Below are 22404 nucleotides of genomic sequence, written 5' to 3'. Positions count from 1 at the left end.
TCCGAACTGATGGAGGGGGGAAGGAAAGGACCTAGGTGAGTTTTAATCTGGTAATGTATACACAGCATGTATAATTTAATGTGTTATTCTGCTGTGCTGCATACAGTAAGATACATGTGTGGTTGGACTTTTAGCTCTTCGACCTAAGCTAGCCTTGAACGCAATCAAAGTCTTAAGGGGCAACTCTCTGCATGTTTACTTTGAACTAAAACTCAGGGCTTATCTACACTTCTGCTTCTCACGTGCTTTCTAGGCATGAATTCGAGTGGTTTTCTGTTTATTTGGCCGCTTTCCCCAGGAAAACCTGTTCTTTAGCACTGAATCGGAGCAAACACAAATCCATAGAAAATGGAATTGTCGTTTGCTCAGATTCAGTGGCAGAGAGCGGATTCCTCTGGGGAAAAGCGGTGGGAGAAGTGAAAGTGTGGATGAGGCCTCATTGTGCACTGTTCAATGGGCTTTATTCCCAGGGAAGTCAGCATATGACTGCAGTCTTAATTATGCCTTCTGTGTGTCTCCTGATTTCTTATTCTGGCTGCCATAGGTACGAAACGGAAGATGCTTACTCCTCCCCAGACACTGATAGCTCTGCTGATCCTGCTGGCTATTCCAAGTGCTGTGAAAACTCAGGTCAATCCAGGTAAGGGATGAAAATGCCGCTTCTCAGTATCAGGTCCACAAACTAAGAGATGTAGCCTACCTGGAAGTAAGTCCCATTGCATATAATACTTCTCAGCAGTATTGTAAATATAGTTACTGGTGGTCATGAGTTGTACCTTTTGATGTTATGTAACACTAAATTGGGCTTATCACAGCTAACAGGTTCCATGTATGATTCTTGATTAAGCTGCTTTCCCTCAGACCTCCATAAAGGTTAGCACTCATGGCATACAAAAGTTAACAAGTTTGGGTCCCCTAAGAATCCAAAGAAGATTCCCTGCACAAAGCTCATTGAATCCAGCATCCTGTTTCTAATTGTGGCTGGGTTGATGGTTTTCATAACACTAGGAAGGCCAAAAGCAAGACATGAGGACAACAGCATCTGAAACTGGGAGGTGAGCTTCCTTCCTTGGAACACAGAAGTTCCATTTAGCTGTCATAGGCAACCTGGTGGCCCTTCCACCATGCATTTGTGTAATTGCTCTTTAAACCCATTGAAGCCACTGGCCAACACCACGTCTTGTGGCAGCTAATTCCACCCTGTTAATTATTCACTGAGAGAAAAAGTATTGTTACAAAGGACGGGTGCCTGCCCCTCTCTCTGCCAAGAGCCCATGGGGTCCCAGGCACACACATAGGTTCTGTGCCCATTTGAAGAATACAATACATGGCGGAGACTGTCGTGGCTTTAAGAAATATGGTTTATTTACCTATTTACACCTTCAGTCTGCATGGAGAGAGTCCAGAACTTATAGCATAGTCCTTTCAAGAGGGGCTCCCCCCCCAGGGGCAGGATTTCAGCCCTTCTTCATCCTCCTTTTTCCCAGCCACCCTTGCTTCCAGAGCAATTACCCTGGCAACCTTCCAAATCCCCAGTCTCTGTTCAAATCTCAAGGCAAGGGAGAAGGAGTTCTCTTGTATTGTTAATGTCCCTCAATTGCTTCCTGTTGTTCTTTGATGACCTTAGCTCAGCCACAGGAATTCCTCTGCAGCTTGGATTCTTCCAAATACTGTAAATACATAAATGAATATTATTTATAACCTGCCCACCTGGCTGGGTTGCCCCAGCCACTCTGGGTGGCTTCCAACACACATAATAATAATAATAAAACATCAAACATTAATAGTAACAATCAGATCCTATATAAAAAGTCACAATAACTTTAAAACATCCAACATATCAAATAAAGCAATATTCAATAGTCCATTGGACTCCAATAGTAAACAGTAAAATTAAACATCAGCAAACAATAATTAAACAGTTTACAGTTATCAATTACAATAAAGAATTACTAATCTATAATCAATAACAGCAAATCACAATGCATAAAATACCACAAAACGTACAAAACCATGTAAAGTGGTCAAACTGAGAAACAAGGACACACAACTTGTAAAATTATTATTAAAAACTACCCCTGAATTCCTCTCTTCCCAGATGCTTCTGGTCTTCTCAAAGTCATGGTCTGGGAAAGGCTCCAGGGGCTGGAGGGTGGGGCAAGGAAAAGCCATTGCCTGCACAAAGTGTCTCTCCCTTCATTTCCCAAATACTGCACAGTAATCAAAATTGCCGATCAGAAGGTCGGCGGTTCAAATCCCCGCGACGGGGTGAGCTTCCGTTGCTCGGTCCCTGCTCCTGCCAACCTAGCAGTTTGAAAGCACATCAAAGTGCAAGTAGATAAATAGGTACCGCTTCAGCGGGAAGGTAAACAGCGTTTCCGTGCGCTGCTCTGGTTCGCCAGAAGTGGCTTAGTCATGCTGGCCACATGACCTGGAAGCTGTACGCCGGCTCCCTTGGCCAGTAAAGCGAGATGAGCGCCGCAACCCTAGAGTCGTCTGCGACTGGACCTAATGGTCAGGGGTCCCTTTACCTTTACCTTTAAATCTAGAACAGCATTTTCTTTTTCCATGTCCTGAATCTACTGCCAATCAGTTTCCTGGGCAACCCAAAGGTCTCTAGCGCAGAAGACTGGGAACCTGCGAATCTCCATTTGTAGCTGGAGTACAACTCCCATCATCCCTACCCATTGGCCATGCTGGCCAGGGCCCATGAGAGCTTGAGTCTAACAACAACTGGAGGGGCACGGGCTCCTCATTTCTGGTCCAGTATTTTTAAACCACTGTTGGAAGATGTGTAGGCTGTACTGAATGTGTCGGAATGTGTTTGGCTGCATAAGTGATTAAAAAATGCTGCACCTTCCTCATCCCGTGTAGTTCAGTTTGCTACGAAGTAGTTTGCTGGCAGGTAATGGACAGAGCTTTGGGCTGAGGCCAGCGGTCAGGCAGTAAACATTGTGGAACAAGCAGCCCTTTGAGAAGCTCTCCTGGCAGCTAAGCATGAAAAATAAGGCTCAGGTAGCTCAAGGCCTGCTTGAAGCTTCTTGGCTAGTCTCTTGCAAATCAAAAGCAGCCACACATTGTAGGCACTGGTAGTTTTCCATTTCCAAACTGGGAAGAAGGTGTTGGGGAAGTGAGCTTGCAGAAGGGCTTTACTGAGCTGTCCCTCCAGTGCTCAGTCAGCTCAGTCTCTGTATCTTACCAATTAAAATGTATTTAATGTTTAACTATTCAGTTGCTGTAGGGTCTACAAGTCAGGACCTTCTCTAGTCCACATCTTGCCTCTGCCACGAAGGCAACACAATCTCATCATCCCCCTCTCCCACCTACAGTTTGGGGTAATACTGGCGTATATTACAAAACTATTGAAAATAATGTATGAGAAGTTACTTGAATATTGCAAAGTGCTGTGTAAATGCCAAATATTATAATTCTAGATTGCAAACATATTGGTAGGGGTGCTTCCAGCAGGCAGTTCAGGAATGAATAATTGACTAAAAGTGCTTATGGGAATGCATTTCAAATGATGTTTAGAGTACTCTATATTCTGTCAACTCAAGTCTACCACTGGGAAACCCAGTGAGAACTAGTGGAAAGAATTTGTCAGCACTTTAGAAACTAAAAAATGGTATAAATGACAAATGTGATTTAAAAAAATTCAAGAATTTAACTAAACAAGAGATTCAAATCAGGATTGAGATTGAAGTTAGGACATGGTATCAGTATTTGCAGAGATGTCTTTTTCAAAAGTGAGTAATTAACTCCTAATTAAGTGAGCCCTTACAGGATCTGAGACTCTCACAGTTAAACAGTGCACACATTTTAAACATATTCCTTCTCATCACCACAAAACTTTAGGATTTAATTCATGGGCTAGAGATAAGCAGAAATGGACTCAAGATGCAGGTTCTACTTTAACTTCTACATATCTGATTTGATATGATTTATTATATTTCCATGCCACTTACAAACAATAAATAACAGTGACATGGCAGAACATTATAGAATATAACAAATACAGCATAAATCATATAGAAAATTAACAAATCATCAGTGAAACAATTACAATCTATAAAACACTATTAACAAAGCTACAATTAAACAACATGCTAAACATCACAATTAAAGCAAAAGTCATATTATATGATTAACTGATCAATACAGCATTTCTTATTTATAAAACAAAATAGGAACCAAAAGATAAACTATGCACTGCTAAGATCATACACACATTCTCCTCACCCCAATAACTCACTGCTGCTTAGAATCATAGAATTGTAGATCTGAAGGGACCCTGAGGGTCATCTAGTCCAAACCCCTGAAATGCAGGAATCTCAACTGAAACATCCATGGTTCTTTCGTAATATTAAAAGCTCTGACAGGTAGCATTATGCACCAGCTAAACTTCACATTATATAAATTAGGACTCGTAATTATAATGATAAATAGATTAGAAAGATTAGAAAAAACAGTATTCTATCTTATGCTGGAGTCATTGTGCTAATAATGTGGGCTCATGGGGGGTGGAATAGATAGATAGTGTGTGGAAATTAGTGACATAACTGGCTTGATCCTTAGATCCAAAGCACAAGCTAAACTCCCTCTCCAGCAAGTGAGAGCTCCCAGCAGAGTTTAAAAACACAATCATGTAGCACAGTGAAGCATGAAGAGTATAGGTTGTTAGACTCTTTAAATATTCTGTTTAGTCCACTTACAGAGCTTCCCCTCTCTACTCCTCTCTGTCCCTCTCACAAAGAACAAACCACACTGTTAGTAAGTTTAAATGCTTTACTTACAAACTCCAAAGGTCAGACTCATGCATTATTCCATGCAGCGGCATGTCCAAAATATGCACATGTTTTTCTGCTTCATCCTTTTTATTTTCTATTCTATTTCTTGGTTTATTATCATGAAATATTGTGTTTGTAATCTTTATTGTTTGTTTTACCAAATCTTTTCCAGGTTTTTTAACCAACTCTTTTTAAATCAATTCTTCCAATACTTCTGGGGTTTTTTTTTGTTTTCTGGTGAATATTTTGTTGGATTAAAAAAACCTGCCATTACTGCTTTACTGACATCCCAAACCGACATCCCAAACTGCTCTCTCTCTCTCTCTCTCTCTCTCTGCAGCTGTCTGCCGCTACCCATTGGGCATGTCAGGTGGGCACATCCCTGATGAGGACATTACTGCTTCTAGTCAATGGTCTGAATCCACAGCAGCTAAGTATGGAAGGTAAGAGTGAGATGAGCCCCTGGGTCTCTCACAAACCCAAGACATATGAGCCTGAGATCCTCATTCACATACCCCAGTCGTTCCCATGCCTCACTGGCTGTGCTTTTGCATCTTCCCCTACTCCAAAAGTGATTGGCTCCTCCTAGGCTAAGCTGTCTGAGGGCACCCAAAAAGGTGAAACTGTCTCTGCATGCATCCTCAGAAGAGCCCATGGTCTACTACTGGCACCTTTATTGTACCAGGGCTCAGCCCCAGAACCTGATTCCAGTGCTAACGTCCAGGCATTGAACATTACCAGCAGTAATAGAGCAGAATGAACAGGTTCCTGCAGGATTGTTCATGGTGTCCTTTGCTTATCACTGATGTAACCAGCTGTGGCTCATGATATGGTTTGCTGGATGCTGCCAACATCCACTGCCGAGCACCACTGAATGGGGCATGTGAGGTGGTGGAGAATGCATGAGGGCTTTTAATTCAACACTGTGTGGGTGCACAGCTACTGAGTGACTAGCAGCGTCCAGTGCCAGCAGAGGCCATGATGTTAACAATCCCGGCTGGCCAGGCCGGCCCAAGACATTTTGGCACCTGAGGCAAGCCACAAAATGGCACCTGCCCCACCAGGGATAAAGTGGGGAGTGAAGCTTTACATCGGGGAAAAGGAAGAGGTGAAGATCTACATGTGATATGTTCCTTGGAGGCCAGATGTGCTGCCTTTGTGGATCCTACCACCTGAGGCATTCACCTCAACTTGCCTCATTTGGTTACTATGGTTTATCACCACTGATACATCACCACCATGAATACACATATGCCCCTTTCAAGCCTTCTGAGCCTTGCCACATCTTGCAGCAGCTAACTCCATATGATCATTGATTGTGATGTGAAGAGTTCCTTGTTTTGCCTCCCCTGAGTTCTTTCATGTGAGAGGGAGAAAACCATTATCACTATCCAAATTCTGTCCATCTGTCATAGCCAGCTTCCAGCCTATCCCTTTGTCCCAGTCAGGGCTGCCATGTTCTTGTCCTCCATTCCATCCCTGAGGTCAGCCCAACCCAGCTTCTCCAGTCCTGGCTCTGCCCTGTTGCCACCCGCGTGGCACATCTATACTGGCAAGTAGGGAAGGCACAGGTGCTGAGGTGATGAAAGTAGGAAGCTGAATGGGAATGGAGAAACTGGACTAGTGGCTGAGAGGGACAGAGCCAGATAAGGGAGTCACAGGAAGGGGACGAATGAAAGAATGAGGCAGAACCACCATGGGAAGTGAAAGGCCAAGATGGGCATTGACCACAAATGAGTGGGTGACGCCAGTCAGGTCCACTTTCTGCTTTTCTCTAGGCTAGGCTCTGAAGAAGGGGATGGTGCATGGTGCCCTGAGATCCCCGTGGAACCAGATGACCTCAAGGAGTTCCTGGAGATTGATTTACATGCCCTGCATTTCATCACCCTGGTCGGGACCCAGGGCCGTCATGCCGGAGGTCACGGCAATGAATTTGCACCAATGTACAAAATTAATTACAGCCGGGATGGCACCCGCTGGATATCTTGGCGGAACAGGCATGGAAAGCAGGTAAAGCAGTAGGGAGGGGGTGAAAATAATAATAATAATAATAATAATAATAATAATAATAATAATAATAATAATAGTTGTTGTTGACTATAGAGAGTCTGTGGCAAATAAAAACCAACAGCACAACACGGGCTTAGCCACACTTATCTTTTGCCCCACTCTTCCAGGTCTCTGTTTCAAACCTCTGTGTTTGGAGCAAACAGCAATTCAGGCTTTCCACATATTGCTGTTTGCTCTGACTGAGCTTTAAAGAGCGGGTTTTTGCAGGAAAAGCAAAAAAAAGGGTTCGGACACAGACTTTTGAAGTGTGGATCATACTTGGAAAGAGCAGAGGAAAGGCAAGTGTGGATATGCCCTCAGTAATGCTGTAGTAAGTTCTGAAGCCCAGGAGCTCAGGAAGACGACCCCATAAAGATTCCAAAAATGCAGGCAACTTTGTTGAATTATACACATACAGACAGATGTGTGTATGCATGCCTCAAAGTGCACCACACACAAAAAAAGGTAAAGGTGAAGGACCCCTGGACGGTTAAGTCCAATCAAAGGCGACTATGGGGTTGCGGCGCTCATCTTGATTTCAGGTCGAGCGAGCTGGTGTTTGCCCACAGACAGCTTTCTGGGTCATGGGGCCAGCAGGACTCAACTGCTACTGGTGCAGTGGAACACTGTGACAGAAACCAGATTGCATGGAAACGCTGTTTACCTTCTCGCCACATTTTGGTCCTCAGAACTAAGTCAAGGACCAAAGAATTCCCTGAACTGAACAAAATTTCAGCTGAATTTTTATGTTACCAAGAATCTATGTTTTGGGTGAAGATGCAGAACATACATAAATTGCCAATGTTCTCCTCTAGGAATTGGAGAGGCCATGCTACTAAAGAGCAAATATGCAACCAGTTTAAACACCTGATTAAACTTATAGCAGAATTGAGTTGACCTAAATAGAAGAATCTTATATATTCAGTTGCTAGAGGGCACCATCAGAATAATAGCTACGCAAATTTCAAGGAGAACTGTGGTACAATTACTGTGGCTGCAACACTTCCCTGTCTGTCTGCCGCCCAGCAGCCTTGTTCTTGCTCATTTTATGTCCTTTCCCCCCTCAGGTGCTTGATGGAAACACCAATCCATACGATATTGTCCTGAAGGACTTGGAGCCACCCATCATTGGTCGATTCATCCGCTTTATTCCTGTGACTGACCATTCCACGAATGTCTGTCTCAGGGTGGAGTTGTATGGTTGTGTCTGGCTAGGTAAGTACAGCAATTCATTGGAACTATGACCTATCAGGGTGACTTACACTGTAGGCACATATAATTTTTGTAGAGCAGTGAGGCTATTCTAGAAGCTTCATCACTGTGTTCCATCCAAATGTACCTTTTTTGTCCAAAGTTGAGCTCTTGTGGGAAACGGGGGCAGTAGTTCTGCGAGGTTGAAGCAGAAGCTAACTGTGCATAGTGTTGATTGGCTAGCCTCTGTTACGTCACCAAGGATTCCCCTCCCCCCCCCATTTTTGAAAATAAAACTACTAATGAACAGGTAAATCAATATGGCGCTTTAAAGGAAAAATAACATATTTGGCTAACCCTCCATACAATGGCAGTGATCTAGACAAATGTGTTCATAATTAGTGTCTGCACCCAACTGTTCTGGAGTGATTCCATAGCAACAGATGTGTCCCATCCACAACATGGACAAATGGCTTGCCAGATTCTTAAAAAGAAAAGAAAAAGTTTTCAAATTATTATGGAACCACAGAGGCAAGTGAACAATAACAAAAAAAACACAATAATATATTGAACTCAATGCAGGGCATACAAAATCTAAAAACATTAAATAATAAGACCCAGTTTAAATAATAACAACCATACTTCACTCGATGGCATGGGGAGAGACAGCTGTACATCTGAAACAAAACTGTATGAAATAAAATCCTACCAAACTGAATAGAAATGAGCAGTATCTTCCTGCCCATTAGAGACCTATGACTTAGGTTTTATTTTTTATGCAATAACTAAATTCCAGATATTATTTTTACCATAAGGATATAGACACATATTTAAATGATTGTCACTGCTGTGCTATAGAGAAGCTGGCAGCTGCCACCACCCAGGTCAAAAGTTCCTTTTGGCAAAACATCTTCATGGTATCTGTCGACACATTTAGTAGGAACAACTGTGGATAAATTTGAATATGTGTTTTAATAATCTTTAATATCTCCTAATAAATTTCATCCCAGAATAAAGCAACCTGTGGGTATTCCTAGCAGACATGGAGGGGAAAGTCCCTTTAGTTCCACAACCAGTTTCTTAGATTAAAAAATAGTTTTGAAACTGAGCTGCTGGGATGCAAACTTGCAGAAAAACTCTCATTCACGGCTGTATTTAGCTGGATTATGGCTGTTCTTGGGCACAGATTGTGGCCATTTTTGTTCGCATTACTCTGAAATGAGAGCAGCAAAGAGGAAACTAGAGAGGGAAAGTGGGGGCAAGTGTGGAACTGGTCAGGGAAAAATGTCTCAACTGGCAGCATATTCCTTTGCACAGTGATACGTCTAATTTACTTATGTGTATCACTTTCAAATGTATAATGTTTCCTGGAACTTTAAAAATTCATAGAAATTCAGTGGTTTAGAAAAGTGTGCAGTGAAGTGCAGAAATAAGTCACAGGAAGAGGACAATTTAAGTGACAGAAAGCAAAATCTGCTGTTCCCAAACTGATTGAAGATTTAATGCTTGAAGGAAAAAAGCATTCAGTTTAATTTAAAGGGCTAGAATGGGTAACTTTATGTATTTATTTTTTGTTCTTAATTTCATTTACTACTTTTTAATTGTATCATAATACTTGAATAGAACTACTTATTAATAGTGTTATAGTTAAAAAATAGGAAAGCAAAGATAGAATTGTCTTAAAAATGATAAATACAGTACAGCATTTCTAAAGCTCATTTGAGCGTTTGAAGTGCTTGGTATCCATTATTTTGCAATCTGAAAGCAACCCTGTAAGGTAGGTCAGTATTTTCCCCTGTACATGTTGGGGGGTGGGTGGAATTACAGAGAGAGAATACACAATCACCCCTTAATAGTACGCAGAAACAGGCCCCCCCAATCTCTGAGCAGTGAGAGATTCCAGGGGTTCCAGGTGTTTATTCAGAGTTGATGTTTCCTTTTGGAAATGAGGAACAGTGGAGACTATGGGGTCTTCAGGATATATGGTTTATTTACACACATAAACAACCTGAGCCTAAGATGGAAGGGCTCACAGATTTAAAACACCAAAAGGATCTTGTTTCTTGCATAGTTGCAGCCTTGGATTCAAACAGAAATCGAACATTGCTCTGAGTCTCCCTGACATTTGCTCCAATTCAGCGGTAAAACACAGGGTTTCCCAGGGAAAGTGCTGGGGCAAAACAACAAACAAACAATTCTGTTCAGACATTGAGCTTTAAAGCCTGGACCTGTGCCTAGAAAGCACAGCATAAAAGGAAGTCTGGATGAGGCCTTAGTTGCTAGCTCCCAGTTCCTTATTTGCACAAAGGTTTGGAACAGAGATTTATTGCGAATTTTGAAGGGGACACTCCTTCAATCATGCAGTTATACTATATGGACTAGATATTTATAACTTATTTTGAGGTACAGAGGTATATTAACTGTAGTTCCTGATCAGGCTTACTGACGGAGATCTGTTTCAAACTTTTGTGCAAATAAGGAGCTAGGAACTTTATCAGGGGTAAAGAAATACCGTATTTTTTGCACCATAATACTCACTTTTTTCCTCCTAAAAAGTAAGGGGAAATGTCTGTGCATGTTATGGAGGGAATGCCTACGGGTGGCATGCCTACGGATTTCCCTCCTCTAAAAACTACATGCTTGTTATGGTCAAGTGCGTGTTATAGAGCGAAAAATACGGTATGTATCAAGTTTTGTGCCGTGAGGTCCTATTTTCAACCCCTTTCCCAGACTAGTATATACTGTTAGAAACTCTGCCCTTCTTGCAGCTTAAAGGCACCACAGAGGAGCAATTAGGATCACAGGAAGTACTTTCTTTAATTAATCTCTGCAGTATTATCTTGTTTTAGCTTCAAAGAGATCGGAGTCCTCTTTGTACCTGAGTACAAGAGTACCTGAACTGCAGGAAGGCGTGGTTCAGAGGGCTGGAGTTTATTGTGCATTTATTCTGATTCGTTTGCAGGAAAGTGTTATCCCACACTTTCAAGGGCATTACCCCATCATTTTCCTTCCCACAAAAACTCATTTTTTACAAATCTCTACACCACTTAGAGATTTTCGAAATATTACATGGTGAGTAAGTGCTTTTTTAAAAAAGCAATTTTGTTGCTCAAGCGTGCCAAATCCACTACCTGCACAACCTAAATTTGCAGGTGTGCGAATGATTCCACTTGGAAGCAGCCTAGACCTCAGCCAGACTTTCTTCCCATTTAGCTTATCTGTTCCCAGCCTCCAAGCTCTGTGTTTGTGGAGTTCTTTCCAGACCGATGTTCTCACTAGCAGCAGCAGCAGCAGCAGTGCAAGAGTAACCCCTGTTCCATCCCTTTACAGATGGGCTGGTTTCATACAGTGCTCCTGCAGGGCAGCAGCTGGCTCTACCTGGTGGCACCGTGATTTACCTGAACGATTCAATCTACGACGGGTACAGGTGGGTTCCTGAGTATCACGCAACTGGGAAAGGTGCATGGTGGGTGGAAGGAAGAGAGGAAAGCCTTCAGCCAAGTTAATATTTCAGAGTAAAGGGAACAGCCAATCCCATTGAGTTAAGAAACATAACAATAGTTTCACATTTAAAGATAAATTGTGAAGAGTAACCAGTGCCTTTTTTCTAGAAAAATAGGTGCTAGTACTCACCATAAAGTTGTTACAATAAGTGTCACATTTTTTAACAAACAAAAAAAGAGGTTCCGGTACTGTGTTCCCTTGAGTACCCCATGAAAAAAAAGGACAGTGTAACTCTTTTTTTAATATAATTTTTGGTTCTCCATCCAGTTTCTTCCTTGGAAGTTTATAGTTTAAAGTGCATGTGTGCATCCAGTGCAACAACCTGCCCCCAAGTTTTGTATCCAACCTAAACCAGTGGCACAAACTAAGTCAAAAGTGGTTATTTTTCAAGAATCTGCTCTATTTTCCTGCTATTTGGGGAATTTGAACATAAGAACGTGAGAACAACTCTGCTGCATCAGACCAGTGGCCCATTTAGTCCACCATCCCTTTCTCACAGTGCTCAACCCTTCAAATAGCCCTCAGAAGGTTGTCAGATCTCTTTCTGTACCTTTATACTTTCTCATGGTCACATGACAACCCAGTCAGATGGGCAGGGTATATAGGTAGGTAGGTAGGTAGGTATAAACAAACAAACAAACAAAATTATAATTATCCTCATCCTCCAAGTTCAACCAGAGACAGAATTCATGCTCATTTTTCATGTGATAAATTCCTTGTGCGATGTCTACCCATCACATTTTTGTGGAGCAAATGACCTTTCTGCAAAATTAATTGTTTCACTAGCTTTTACTATGGTATTTGAACAGGTAAACAGCAAAGCCTTCATGGCATGCAGGCCACTTTGTCTCACGTGACTTGCCTGAATGAGTTTGGGATTCCCATGTGGACAAATTCACAAGTGACTGCATTAAAGTCCACAAGCATTTTCTAGAACTGAAGGAACTGTTCCAGTAACTTCGTTTTCTTTTTCCTGTATGGGGGACTATTCCACAAAGCAAGTTATCACATGGAAATGATCCAGCAAAGACACCATAGCTCAGGGGTAGCCAACATGGTGCCCCCCAGATGGCCAGCATGACCAGGGATGATGGAAGTTGTAGTAGTCCATGACAGCTGGAGAGCACCACGTTGGCTACCCCTACTGTAACTAGATTTCTAGAGAACTACAAGATTCCTTCCTTGTGTAACCTGGGACTTTTGGAACTTCCCGGAAGCCCCCTGTGCCTCACAAAAAACTCTCATGATGATTTGGGGATCATCAGGGCATGTACAAAACTGCTTTACATTGCATCACGTGAGAGGAATTTACTGTATCAAAAACTAACGTGAGAATTTGCCTATCCCCGGAGCTAAATTGGACTTCCAACTGAGTTTCCAGCTGCCAGTTCCACAATTTATCCATCCATTAAATGGTACAGGAGGCCACCATCTGTCTCCTTTTCCCTCCTGTTTGAGCCAGGACAATCTTGCTGATGTTTAGAAGGAAAAGGTTGGGATTAACTGTGTTCTACCCCCCCCCCCTTTTAACCTGCCACTCACTAGCATGACGGAAGGACTAGGCCAGCTGACAGACGGGGTTTCAGGCCTGGACGATTTTAGCCAAACCCATGAATACCATGTATGGCCTGGTTATGACTATGTTGGCTGGCGCAATGAGAGCACCACCAACGGCTATGTGGAAATTGTCTTCGAATTTGACCGGATCAGAAACTTCACCACCATGAAGGTTAGTTGCTAAATTCAAAGCGGGCTCCCATGTTTTCTTTAGACTGGCAGCAGAGCGCAATTTATAGAAGGTGTGTGGGGATCCCTTTCCTGCTGCCCAACCCCACGTTTCAAACCTCAGGTCTGAAGGCTCCAGCTGGTGCAAAAAGGTTCAGCTTGACTGTTGACTGGGGCAGACCAGTGCTAACAGACAACTTGGATGCTCAAAAGCTTGCACTGGCTTCCTATATGCTGCAGGACCAAGTTCAAGATTCTTATATTAATTTACAAGGCCCTTATCTGCTTGGGTCCAGATGCCTCAAGGATACCTAATCCCTTATATCCCACCCCAATCACTGAGGTCTTGAGGGACCCAATTTTATGGGACTCATTTCCAGCTGAGGTCAGAGGTGTTGAGCTTCCAACACCTTCCAAAACTGTTTTTCCAGCTGAAGTCTGATTTTATAGTTTTAACCTATTTTTATCTTTTCTGTATTGTATTTCTGAGACTATGGTAGTTAAGTGATATATAAATGGTTTAAATAAATAAATGAACTTTTGGCCTACACACTTGAGTTACTATTATGATAAACAATTACACATGGGCCTTTGTTCTAAATATGTGTGCCAAAGTCCAAATCCCTTACCTTAAAAAAGGGGTCTGTGTATTCATTTGACCTGTGTTGATGACAGCCATTTTGAAATCTGACACATTTGGTTGGCAGGGAAGAGTGCAGACCCTGCGATACAAAGGGATCCAAAACTCAGACGCCATCTTCTGGGGCTGCAATCCTGTGCAAGTCATGTTACCTGTACAAGTTCTCAGCCCCCCCCCCCAGCACTTGTTGGGGGCATGGTGCCCTAAAACATGTGTTTTGGGGCGCTGCACAATATTTCTGCCCTGAAAAAAAGCACTTTTTCACGGTGAGAGTGTACTGAAATAATGTGAGCTCACAGTGGCCATTTAGGCTGCTGTCCTCTCATGGGAAAAATCAGGATGCCCTGTTTTTTTCTGGGACAGTTGATGTGTATAAGAGTGGCACTGGCAAAGGATAAACAGGTGTTATATTTTGTGCCTTATGCAGAAAATTCAAATCTTATCTTTCCCTTCCACTAACTGATATGGGACACAATCTACTGATACCTTATTCTACTGAAATTGATGAGAGCTTGGGTCGATTAAGAGCAACGGTTTCAAGCTTCATCCCATTCATTCCCGAGGGGCCTGTGCAGGAGAAATCAGGAGAGAAGAGTCTGGCTTTGCCTAGCACCTCAAGGGTGCAACCTGATGGATAGAATGGGTGGAACAAGTGGCAAAACAGCCAAGAAGAAAATAGTATGTGCGCATGCACACACTGTGATTCTGGACCTCAGTCCTGAAATTGAGACCCTAGAGACCCTAGGAAGGCTAAAATTCTGAAATTTTGTCATACACTAAGATCTTGCTGAAGGAGGCATCTTATAGCTTGATTACTCAAAGGGAAGCTGCACTGAGTTCAGTGAAGCTTACTCCCAAATATATGTTCATAGGAGCAAAAGCTTAATGTGGCTGCCTTGCATGCAGTTACAGTGGGAGAGTATTATTACTTATTTATTTCACAACATTTATATAACACTTGATTGCTTCTCCTGTTAATTTTCTATGTTTCTCTCTACTGTTTAATGTAGCAGGGCTTTCAAAAAATGTGGCAACCTTACTTGGAGCATCTCATAGTCTCTGGGTGGGATCATGTCACCTCCTGCTCACCCCTCTCATGTCTCCATTACACAGGTTCACTGCAACAATATGTTTGCCAAGGGAGTGAAGATTTTCAAGGAGGTGCAGTGCCACTTTCGCTCTGATGCAAATGAGTGGGAGCCTAATGCCATCTCCTCAGTGCTGGTGCTAGATGATGTGAACCCCAGTGCCCGCTTCGTCACAGTGCCCCTTCTCCATCACATGGCTAGTGCCATCAAATGCCAGTTCTACTTTGCGGACACCTGGATGATGTTCAGTGAGATCACCTTCCAGTCAGGTATGACACAGGGATGGGTGATGGAACTGTGTGTGTTTATGTGTATCCTAGTAAGTGAGAGATATTTTGGGAGGGAGCCAGGAATCCCATCACTAGAAGGCCTGATGTGCTACGAAAGTAGGTTTAATTTTCTCATATGTCTGGACACAGCATAGGCTGATGAACTGTATTTGTCATAATGATATACAAGATATGTGGACCTGTACAACACAGAAGACCTGCTCTGTATTGGTTCAGTGAACAGGATTGTGCCCTAGCCACTCCTGCCTCATAAGCCATGTAGGCATTTGCTCTAATGTCTAAAGTGTGCATAGGTGCATACACTTCATTGCACATAGATGTGACTAAGCCCAGGTCTATTTTTCCCAGGGAAGGATGCAGTTGATGGACCAGAAAGTCAGTTAGGAGTTCCTTTTACTAACTTGTAAACAGTGGCCTTTTCTGGAGAATTTAGACTTATTCCTGTTCTTGTTACTGCCAGGTTGGACTACTTTAATTCACTTTACATGGGATTGCCCTTGGAGTTCAGAAACTGCTGCTGCCAGGTTGTTATCAGGAGCTGGGCAGACACAGCTGATTGTACCATGGGTGGCCAGCTAGTTTCTAGACTCAGTTCAAACTGTGTGAGAGCCTCCAGGTATCACTGCCTGTCCCTTGGGCATCTTCCTAGGCTACAGCCTTTATTGGCCTTGCTCTGTCCCACCTCACCTGGTGTGTTTTTGCATGGCCAGAATGTGTCCGTCCCTGAATTGTGATAATCTCTTCCTTGCCTTTGTGTGGTAAGTTGGGTTCAAGCCATACAAAATTTGGAGGTTTCTACACCCACCCACACCCCTCTCCAGCCAAGCGAAAGTCACATCTCTGCTCATGTTGTTGCCTTTGGCTGTGCCTGCCACTGATATGCCGCTCCCAGTATGCAACTGAGGGAATATGGCTGCTGGGCTGAAAAGGGCCCCCTGTGGTTTAGACCTTTAAAAAGCCCTAAGCAGCCTGGGACCTCAGGGTATCTACCTTCTTCCCATAGGAGCCTGGTCACAGAGTGAACTCCTAGAGGCTGAGGTCCCTTCAGACCCCCCACATTTGAGGGGACTGCCCCCCAAGTTGATGGGCTTTGCCATTCAAATGGTGTGCAGGTGCCGCATATTGTGATCAATTATGTGGGGCACGGCTTACTTTCCCCCTCCCCCATATTTTATTCAAGTTGGCACCCCTGAGCCTGGTCTAAACTTTGCTTAGTCTCTGAGGCCTCTCCTCTAGTCCCTCTCACACTTTCCCTCCCATGTCTTTTTGCCCTGTTTTCAATTTGGTCCAGGGCTGGGTGTTCCCACTTGTGATTCTTGCCTCAGATTTTATCCCTGAAATCCCATGCTTTCCTGTTCTTTAGCCCTATAATCAATAGTCTGCTTCTTGTGTTCTCCCCAACTTCAACTCTGCCTACCTACGGCAGTCAGATAATCAGAAAACCAGATAATCAGGGAACCAGATGCTCAGAAAGCTGGATAGTCATTTGACATACAAAAGAAGTGGGGACCCTTCCAATAAATATCATTTTATCACAAGTTTTACATGAGCAGTAAACAGGGGAAAGTAAAATAAATAAATAAAACATGCTGAGAAAACCGGAAGTGCTTCTCAAATCTGAAGAGGCAACAGGAAAAATTACCCTGCAGGGCTAGGTGGGGAAAGAAGGAGGGGGGGAGCAGACTCTCCCCAACACATCAAGCACATGAAATCTGATTCAGGAGCTATATTAGGACTAGTTCAGAAGAGGGACAGATTTTTATTCAGGTTTTCTGCAGACTGGCATTTGCTCCAGTTCAACAGTAACCAGTGGGTTTTCCTGGGGAAAGTGGTGGGACAAAAACCCTATTGGACCCGTGATACTAGATCAGTAGGAATCACAGGTCAAACAAAAGTCTGGATGGGCCACTGACAGGAGTTTAGCTGGTTGGCCAAGGGAAACCGCCTTTTCCATAACCAAACCTAATGTTTTAATCACTGTTTGTGTGACTAGAGGAGCAAAGAGGATGTGTGCACGGCCATCAGGGGCTTTCACATCTTTCTTCATTAAGCCAAGATATGATCATTGAAACCAGCTCAGTGTCTTGAGAAGCACCTATAATCTGATTTTCCACATTTAAAAATGAAAGTTTCAAACAGCCACTGTGTCTGCTGGTGCTGTTGTTTAAGTCTGGATTCCCCCCTTTTCTTTATTAGATGCAGCCATGTACAATAATTCTGGAGCCCTTCCTGATTCTTCAGTGACTCCTACTACATATGGTATGTGAGAAGCTAGTCTAGAATGTGGACCATAAAGTGATCTACCTGGAATATTGTGGTTGAGCTAGCTGTGGAACAATGCTAACTTGGCCCCAGGGAGATGCCGAGTAGCAGGTTTGCACTGTGGTGGAGGGGTGGGGGTGAGGCCCTTACTTTCATTTTGCTACTCCTGCAGAGAGAAGAGGAAAGGACAGAGCCCTGAGGTGCTCCACAAGTGAGAGCCCAGGGCTCTGAACACTCATCTCCCAACACCACTTTCTGGACATGGCCTAGGGGGAAGAGCAGAACCATTGTATAGTAGTGCCCCCAGCTCCCAACTTCTTCCCAGCCCAGAGGATACCATGGTCAATGGTATCAAAAGCTGCTGCAAGATCCAGCAGAACCAGGAAACAGCTTTCACCTCTCTCCCTAGCCTGCCAGAGCTAGGGACCACGAGACCAAGGCAACTGCTCAGGCTCATGAAGGGGCCTGAATTCTGACTGGAAGGGAACCAAATGGCCTGCATCCTCCAGATATGCCTGGAATTGTTCAGCGACCACCTGCTCAATCACCTTGTCCAAGAATGGAAGATTGGATAGATCCAAGGCCAGTGGCAGCCTTCCCTGAAATACCTTATTTCAGGCCTTTTTCCTTTCTACCAGAAAGGGCAGCCATAGCTTTCCACCCTCTTGATGGCAGTTGGACCTCCCATCATAATGAAGACCAGTGGCATTCTTCAGCAGAGGGGAACCTATGTGCCGTCTTGAGCCCTCTCCCTCAATTCTGGAATGGGCTAGAACTGCACTCTTAGTTATTCAGGCTGCTGTTCTCAGTGTGAATAGAGGCAGTATTTGAAAAGACACAGAGAATAATTCTGATGGAGTGGGGAAGTATGAAACCTAGGGCAAAAGATGGCAGCTTGCAATATGCCATATGAAAGTCTTTTTAATTTTCATGAATTCACCTAAAGCTCACATTTTATGGTTGTATTCTGACAGATCCAACCCTCAAAGTGGATGACAGTAATACTCGCATCTTGATTGGCTGCCTAGTGGCCATCATTTTCATCCTGGTGGCCATCATTGTAATCATCCTCTGGAGACAGTTTTGGCAGAAGATGTTGGAAAAGGTAAGCCTGCAGACAGATACAGTGCATGTCTGCATTAGAAACTTACCTGCCAAAGTGAGTAAGTTACTTCCTCAGGATTAAGCATGGCACATGCAAGTAAGCACAGAAATGTGTAGGAAATGTGAGTTTAGTATCAAGATTTGAAGCAACCTATTCAAGATCCTTTCATAACTGTTGAGGAAACCTACTTGTTCCCTTAAGCTGTTTCCTACTCACAGGGGGTAAAATCCCCATCTCTTTCTCCCTCCCTCGTTCTACGCTTCTTAACTTAATAGCATGTAAGTCTGGCCCAAGGAAAAGCTCTGTACGTCTTAAAACATTGCATGCGCTTGCACCAATGAATATGATTGAACAGGGATGTTAATATCAGTTCATAAAGCCAGTCTCACCCTCTTCTGCCTGTTGTACAGTAAAGATGAAACCTTGACTTACTTCCAGGCCTCTCGCCGGATGTTGGATGACGAAATGACTGTCAGCCTCTCTCTGCCCAGTGAGTCCAGCATGTTCAACCATAACCGCTCCACATCATCCAGTGAGCGAGAATCAAACTCCACTTACGACCGCATATTCCCACTGGCTGCAGACTACCAGGAGCCTTCTCGACTCATCCGCAAGTTACCTGAATTCACCCCGGGGGAGCAAGAGGCAGGTCAGAGCAACTGGGCACTCTCTTGATCTTGTTCCCATATTTGCTCTATTGCCCTGGACTATAAACCCCTGTCCCAGCTTCAACATTTCTTAATTTTTTTCAAAGCTAAGGGGGGAATGAGATTGAATTATTTACTTAGGTACTTTTATACGTACTGCCTTTCAGTTCCAAAAGGGCCATCATACGGTAGTTTTGTTATGCTTCTAAAAGCACAAATTTATTTTAAAGCATAAAATAGCAGCCATCTCATAGAATATATAGATAAAAGAGTTATTAAATTATAAATCAACAGCCTTATTTAAAATGAATTGTATGAATTATCTGAATTTTGCAATGTAGGTCTTCTGCCACGTAATGCATACAAAAACACATGTACGGTGGTAAACTGTGTCTAAAAACACATATTTCATATATATATATATATATATATATATATATATATATGCTTTCGTAGATTTTCACGGGTACAGGAATGCAGGTTTTGGTGTCCTCGGGTGTCTTCCCGTGTAAAAGTTGGGGTGTCTAGGCGACGTTTCGACGAGGTCTCACTCGTCATCTTCAGGCTGGTGCTTTCGGCTTCTTGTTACTGGAACAGAGCAGGATCTCAGTGTTTGAGTTCCTATAAATACTGTAGAGGGGGTGTGGTGTATAGCCTCCAATGTTCTGGACAGAGAGGAAGTTCCCAGGCTAGTGTGCCTTTTCTTCTTTTGTTCCTTAATTACTTGAGAGATATCTTGAGTGATTTCTTGAGTGATATCCTGAGTACCACTTAGGTGGGTCATTAGGTGTGGATTAGTTGTTAAAGTCTTTGTGTCTTGACCTCTTGAACTTTGTGAAGAGTTTTCCTGAGAAGATGGCTGTACTGTACTTAGTTGTGCTCTGGCTTGGCTTCGTGTATAGGGGCGAGCTGTGGTTTTGTGGCTTGTGTCAGCCAGATCTGTGTAGGGATTGCAGGGGGGTGCAGCATCCGGAGGTGCCACCATGGATTGGCTACTGGATGGTGTCTGTAATTCATCTGTGGAGAGGGTCTGGGTTTGGGTCTGGTGTGGTTGATTGGTGTTGGCGTTCTGTGTGCCTCTGGATCTGGTGTCAGTTTTTGTGGGGAGGGCTAATTTCCAGATGTCTGGCAAGCGGGATGTGTCGTCACGCTTGTTCATGTTGTGAGGGTGTTTCTCTATCTCGATGGCTTCCATGATTATTCTCTTGTGGTGATGTTCCGTGTTAAAGAGCAATTTGGAATCTGCAAAATTAATTTCGTGTCCTGTTTCTTTCATGTGTTGGAAAAGAGAGGAAGTTTTTTCTTCTTTTTTGACGGCATTCTTGTGTTCTGCGATACGTGCATTTATTCGTCTGTTTGTTTGTCCAATGTACGTGGCTGGGCAGACTTTGCAGGGTATTTCATAGATCCCTTGGTTTTCCAACTGGATTTTATCCTTGGGGTTTCTGAGGATAATTGCTCTTTAACACGGAACATCACCACAAGAGAATAATCATGGAAGCCATCGAGATAGAGAAACACCCTCACAACATGAACAAGCGTGACGACACATCCCGCTTGCCAGACATCTGGAAATTAGCCCTCCCCACAAAAACTGACACCAGATCCAGAGGCACACAGAACGCCAACACCAATCAACCACACCAGACCCAAACCCAGACCCTCTCCACAGATGAATTACAGACACCATCCAGTAGCCAATCCATGGTGGCACCTCCGGATGCTGCACCCCCCTGCAATCCCTACACAGATCTGGCTGACACAAGCCACAAAACCACAGCTCGCCCCTATACACGAAGCCAAGCCAGAGCACAACTAAGTACAGTACAGCCATCTTCTCAGGAAAACTCTTCACAAAGTTCAAGAGGTCAAGACACAAAGACTTTAACAACTAATCCACACCTAATGACCCACCTAAGTGGTACTCAGGATATCACTCAAGAAATCACTCAAGATATCTCTCAAGTAATTAAGGAACAAAAGAAGAAAAGGCACACTAGCCTGGGAACTTCCTCTCTGTCCAGAACATTGGAGGCTATACACCACACCCCCTCTACAGTATTTATAGGAACTCAAACACTGAGATCCTGCTCTGTTCCAGTAACAAGAAGCCGAAAGCACCAGCCTGAAGATGACGAGTGAGACCTCGTCGAAACGTCGCCTAGACACCCCAACTTTTACACGGGAAGACACCCGAGGACACCAAAACCTGCATATATATATATATATATATACCACGTTATATCATTATATCACATTATATCACACCACTATATATATATGTAAAATGTGGTGTGATATAATGTGATATAATGATATATCTGATGTGCAATAGTCACTGATGTGCAAATGTGAAGAACTGAACTTAAGACTGGCAAAATGAGAAACTGAGAAAAACTGAGATCTGCCCATCCTTAATTTGGCATCCAAAGATAACTTGATGGCAGCAGGTGGTCTTCCTGTTGGCAAACTCCAAATACACAATAGGGCCAGGTCTTGGGTCAGCCCTGCCAACAACTTGCAGCAGGGGCCAGTCCCCTCAATATTTCTCACCCTTCTTCCCGCCTTCCTCTCTCACTCCCTCGGTTGGCGCTTCTGGCGTGAGGTCACGCCGGCCTGTGTAGCGTCTCCCTAGAGGAAGGCTGCCCTGCCCTGCACAGCACTGCGAGGTGCATGTGCGCGCCAGTGCCCTTCAGTTTTGGGGGCAACCTGGAGCCTGTGGTGCCTGCACAAATCTCCTTACTGTATGAATAACAGAAACAGAAGAACTTATATAAAATAAAGAATAAAGTTCTTAGTATCCATAAGTTGCAGCATTCAACATTTTTATATACAGTATGTATAAATATTTTTATTTATGTAAAGAGCAAGCAACAGAATACAAACAGAAGAAAAAGAAAGAAAGAAAACTTCCCCAACATAGGAGCTATGGCATAATAAACATATCCAGAAAGACACTGCATAAATTACTGGTATCTTGCTATAATAATAAAAAAGTTTAATGTTGTCCAAAGTTCATTTTATTGATTCAGCACTTTATATACCGCCCTTCAACTGAAGATCTGAGGGTGGTTTACAGCACAAAAATACAAAGTGAAAACGCAGAATACTTAACA

The 22404-nt window shown here is 43.3% G+C and overlaps 1 protein-coding gene across 1 annotated transcript in view; it reads left to right on the top strand.

Moving 5' to 3' along the window:
- The window catches only part of DDR2 (discoidin domain receptor tyrosine kinase 2), a 65183-nt gene that overhangs the window by 28329 nt on the left and 14450 nt on the right, over positions 1-22404 (top strand). The window contains exons 2-11 of the mRNA XM_081867313.1: positions 545-640; positions 5128-5230; positions 6566-6797; positions 7904-8051; positions 11358-11454; positions 13077-13260; positions 15010-15253; positions 17471-17533; positions 18511-18641; positions 19080-19290. Of these exons, the coding sequence (XP_081723439.1) occupies positions 559-640; positions 5128-5230; positions 6566-6797; positions 7904-8051; positions 11358-11454; positions 13077-13260; positions 15010-15253; positions 17471-17533; positions 18511-18641; positions 19080-19290 (1495 nt within the window). The 5' untranslated portion in view covers positions 545-558. The remainder of the gene's footprint in view (positions 1-544; positions 641-5127; positions 5231-6565; positions 6798-7903; positions 8052-11357; positions 11455-13076; positions 13261-15009; positions 15254-17470; positions 17534-18510; positions 18642-19079; positions 19291-22404) is intronic.

The sequence above is a fragment of the Podarcis erhardii genome, assembly GCF_964252035.2.
Source record: "Podarcis erhardii genome assembly, chromosome: 6".
Taxonomy (NCBI): Eukaryota; Metazoa; Chordata; class Lepidosauria; order Squamata; family Lacertidae; genus Podarcis; species Podarcis erhardii.
Note: the sequence above shows the minus strand (reverse complement) of the source record. Positions and strands in the feature narration are given on the sequence as shown.